We start from the raw sequence: 4,569 nt of genomic DNA, 5'->3' as shown, positions 1-4,569 counted from the left end.
TGACCATAAAAGGTGCGGTAATAAAAAACGAAGTTTTAATTAAACATTAATTCAAATAGGAAAATTATGAACTGATAATTCAAAAACCGTTAAACCTTCTGGTTTCCAATTAAGATTTTTTTGTAATATTTCTAAGAATATTGCAAGAATTAGCCATTATGTTTAGGTTAGGTACCTATATGGATAAACTAAATTGAATCATCCGCATTCATTTAAGATAATTTTTATGTATATTTTTAATGAAATATGAACTGATTATCCGTAATTCAATCAATTTCTGAGTTGCTCTTTAATGAATATATACTCATGTACTCATTTGGCAAATGATCACATTACGAATTAATATCGTTATTTACCTATTAATAAAATTAATCAAACATGAAAGACTAAAAATTAAAAAAAATAACACCTAATTTGCTATTTAGGCATTCGTATATTTAGATCAGTTTTACATTTTAGTCGCCTCATCATGGATATAACATTTTATTAATACAGTGGCAAATAAATTTACAACGATAATGATAATATAACATTCGACCTTATCATCTATTCTAATCTACATACGTAGTATATAGCTAAGATTCGGTATTTACATCAGTCGAAAATCACAGAAATTAAATTGATACTTCATACTTAATAACGAAGGTACGTACCTACCGTCATCCAACCAGGTAGGTACATACCTATATACATCATATTTCCAGTTTACACATCGCGCGCATTTCGTACTTAAAGAGCATTCGATGATCGAAAAGCAAAAGAAAATGCTCACAAACAATATTAGGTTATGAGATCGCTCAATGGGGCGCTTTGTCTTTCAAAAACGAAAGATCTCTGTCGTCGCACTTGTCGAGAACTACCTGACCGTAGTAAATATACATAGATATACATATTATAATATAAATACATACTAAATAATTGGCATTACGTAAAAATCAATCACTAATAAATAACAGGAACTGGCCTCCGCAATTCTAAGTCTGTGCTAGCGGGACTCGTGCTGGGACTCGAACCAGTGGAATACATGAGGTGGTTGTTTGGAACGGTGGAGAACATTCCCATGTGTCCCGCCGCGTGATGAGAGTAGTTTTTCGCAACAACTGCACTATTTTGATATAGCGACGGATAGAAAGGTGAATGCAAAGAGGTTACCACAGCGTTCTGATTGTTGGGTGATTTTTCCGCGGGAGGCACCATCCTTGAAATGTCGAATGTCGGACTAAAATATGGATATGGGGTTCCTAACGGGTCTACCGTTGGGAAATACGGAAGCTGGAAGTTGGGGAAACCCATGTTGGATTTGAGTGCCGTCGGGAGTGGGCCTTTGGGTTTCCTTCTAGGCCTGTATTTGTAGTCTGGATGTTCTTTCATATGTAACGCTCTGAGTCTCTTGGCTTCGTCAATGAAAGGCCTCTTTTCCACTTCTGACAACAATTTCCATTCCGCTCCTAATCGTTTGGATATTTCGGAGTTGTGCATCTTTGGATTGTCGAGAGCAATTTTTCTGCGTTGTATCCGGGACCAAACCATGAACGCGTTCATGGGTCTCTTAATGTGCTCTTCTGTTCTACTGGAGTTGACGTGACAGTCATCCATAACCGTATTTCCGAAACCGAATAGACCAGCCATTGCACTAACAATTATCAATATCACACTAAACCTTGAACAACTGTCGCACAATCGGATCGGAAGAGAACTGACCGATTTTAACGTGTTCGGTTAGTGTAGCGTGCTTCTGGAGGCGCGGGCGAATCCGAGCCCACCCTTAGGTACCTCCTCCTTTTTTCATGATTGGTGCACATTTTGCCCCACCGTATCATTAGCTCCCAGTAAACGCGTCTTCATTATTAATTTATTTTTTTTTTAATGTTGCGGTTAGCTTTTAATGTTCTTGTAAAATAGTTTGCTCATTGCAAATTTAATTTTTACTATTGCTTTTGGAAGACGCATATGAACATATCGTTCCGCACTTCTTTTCATAGTCACCTCAGTGAGTAGATTAAGGTAAAACATCATGATGAACTTACGTGGGTATCATAAAACTGGAAGAAAATCGGACTTTTAAAAATTTCTTCCTGTCTCTTGTGTTATTGGTTCATCATCTTGGAGCTACCACAGAATATGCAAAGCGGTGTTCCAGATGCTTATTACTAACAGACAATTCCAGGTGTATACAGATTCCACCTTTGTAAGAGTACATACTTATTACAATTGTCCGTTTTCGTAAGAGTGAAGAAATCTCATCTTCCGATCCTCCAGGCCCTCAATTTTATTCATTTTTTATCTAGAGGAGCATTTACCTATTGTTGTTCCTCAATGTGTGAGGTACAAACTCATTTTCTGCAGTTCGTTTGTAATCAAAATAGACTTCCACACTGAACTAGGATACGTTTCAGATAGGTAGCTGGCCATTATGCAAGTGCTGTAACCAATCCAACGACGCACCGACGGCATATTCTTCTGTAGCATGTAGCTACTCATTATTGTGATCGTTTTGTTTGGGAGAGTACTTGTACATCTAATACGTGATAATTCTTTCTCCTAAAGAACATGACCATCCCTGGAATATACCCTATAGAATAGGCACATTCAGGTGTAAGCAGGTATATGAAATTGGCCAGTACTGATGTCTGTCATACCCTTCTGTAGCGTGTAGCTACTCATTATCGTGATCGTTTTGTTTGGGAGAGTTTTTGTACATCTAATACGTGATAATTCTCCGAAAGAATAGGACTATCCCTGAAACATATCCTATAGGTGGTATAGGACATATTTAGGTATGGGTATATGAAATTGGCCAGTGCTGATGTTGGTCATACCTTTTTGTAGCGTGTAACTACTCATTATTGTGATCGTACATCTAATACGTAATAATTCTCCTAAAAAATAGTACTATCCCTGGAACATATCCCATAGGTATAGGACCTAAACAGGTATGGGTATATGGAACTAGACAGTATTGATATTTGTATTTGAACAGTTCGATGACAACAGTGGGGATATGCTTATTGTTATCCTTGGAAATATTTTGATCCCTTTAGGTATATGGATTTTGATTTATTTATTATTCTTGGCAAATTGTTAATTTTAATCAACTCAGTATATCTACTGTATAATCTTAATTTGTATTTCTTCATACATTCATATTTTGAATTTTCTTTTCAATTGGATTCAATTACTTGCCTTCCTGTTTTGAAAAAGATTAAGATATTCGTCGGTATTATCAAAGCGTTCATAAAAGTAGTCCTAATAGTGTGAATATCATATTGAAATCTTGGATAAACAACAAGCCCATTTAATATATGAGCTGTCGTCGATCTTACCACTCTCCACGCCTTCGTAATTAATTGCGGCCCCTGTTGTGATGCACTAGGCGCTTGTTTCACAGCGCCCCTCCAAACGTGACACGTGCATCGTTTGCAAAACGTAAACCATGACAGTGTCAGATTCACATATTTAAGATGCATTTAATTTTATACAAAACACACAAGCACAATAGAATTTCAGTATATGTACACACCAGAATTGAAATGGAATACAATTCCAAACGAAAGTAAAACTACATATTCTTAGGGTTGCGCTAGAAAAGCCGCGGATAATCGATATGTGGGTAGTGGCGGGTCAAGTTAATAAAATGTAGGAAATGAACACGAAGTTTAAGAAGCGTAAAAGCAATTTATTAACAATTAACGTGAACATTAAACATACCTAAGAAAATACAAAACGATTAAACAAACGTATTTAAAACGGAAATAATAACACTTAAGAATTTTGATGCACTAAACTACATGATGTTGACTAAAAACGGATGAACCTTTTTTATTGTATACCCTGAAAACGATTGCCGTGTGGAGACGCGATTGCATTAAAACCCCATTGCCAAAATATACCTAATACGTAATTGTAATTATCAATTTACATTTGCACTACTTTACTTTTATATTCAAATAGAATTTTTAACAAAATTACTTTCCACACATAAGCGCGAAACGAACAGAAAGACGTCGTACCTAATGTAACCTACTATGGCTTGACAGGTAACCAACATCAATGAACATAGTGATTGATAATAACACTAAACGGTGGTGTCTACGTAACCAAACGGCAAACAATACAATCCTTTTTGTACGTAAAATTTACAAGTAATGATATTTTAATTATACTCAAAAATAAAGTAGGTAATATTCAATTACAAATAAATATTCTACAAATAAAACTTAAGTTACGAATAAACCCTTTAATGATAAAAAATTAAGAGTTGAAACAAACGATTTGTATTACAATATATTATTACATAATTCCATTTTATAAGGCTTATGTATTATACTTTGAAGTTTAGATCGTTTAACGATTTCTATGATTTAATGCCTACATCGGAATTTAAACTTTAGTAGCTGAATCACAATTCTTCTCTAAACTTGTTGACTTGTCACACATATGCTCCTCAGAGTGCGTTGCAGATTATGCAGGTATTACAGCTAAGTCATCGTCATAAGGTCGTCAGTCCTAAGACTGGTTGGACACGCACCTCCACTCCTTCCTATCCTGAGCTTATCTTCGCATTTCCCT

The 4,569-nt window shown here is 35.7% G+C and overlaps 1 protein-coding gene across 1 annotated transcript; it reads right to left on the bottom strand.

The window, feature by feature from the left end:
- Positions 1 to 441: 441 nt before the first annotated feature.
- Positions 442 to 1,671, bottom strand: LOC108736586 (SOX domain-containing protein dichaete-like). Its single transcript, XM_018469052.1, has one exon. The coding sequence runs from the start codon at positions 1,627 to 1,629 to the stop codon at positions 943 to 945; it is 687 nt and encodes a 228-aa protein (XP_018324554.1). The 5' UTR covers positions 1,630 to 1,671; the 3' UTR covers positions 442 to 942.
- Positions 1,672 to 4,569: the final 2,898 nt, after the last annotated feature.

This window comes from Agrilus planipennis, unplaced genomic scaffold, assembly GCF_000699045.2.
Source record: "Agrilus planipennis isolate EAB-ADULT unplaced genomic scaffold, Apla_2.0 scaffold108, whole genome shotgun sequence".
Classification (NCBI taxonomy): Eukaryota; Metazoa; Arthropoda; class Insecta; order Coleoptera; family Buprestidae; genus Agrilus; species Agrilus planipennis.
This window is presented reverse-complemented; position numbering and strand designations above follow the sequence as displayed.

What these genes read in the sequence shown, in the direction of transcription:
- LOC108736586 (XM_018469052.1), bottom strand. Translation starts at nt 1,629, where the DNA reads ATGGCTGGTCTATTCGGTTTCGGAAATACGGTTATGGATGACTGTCAC.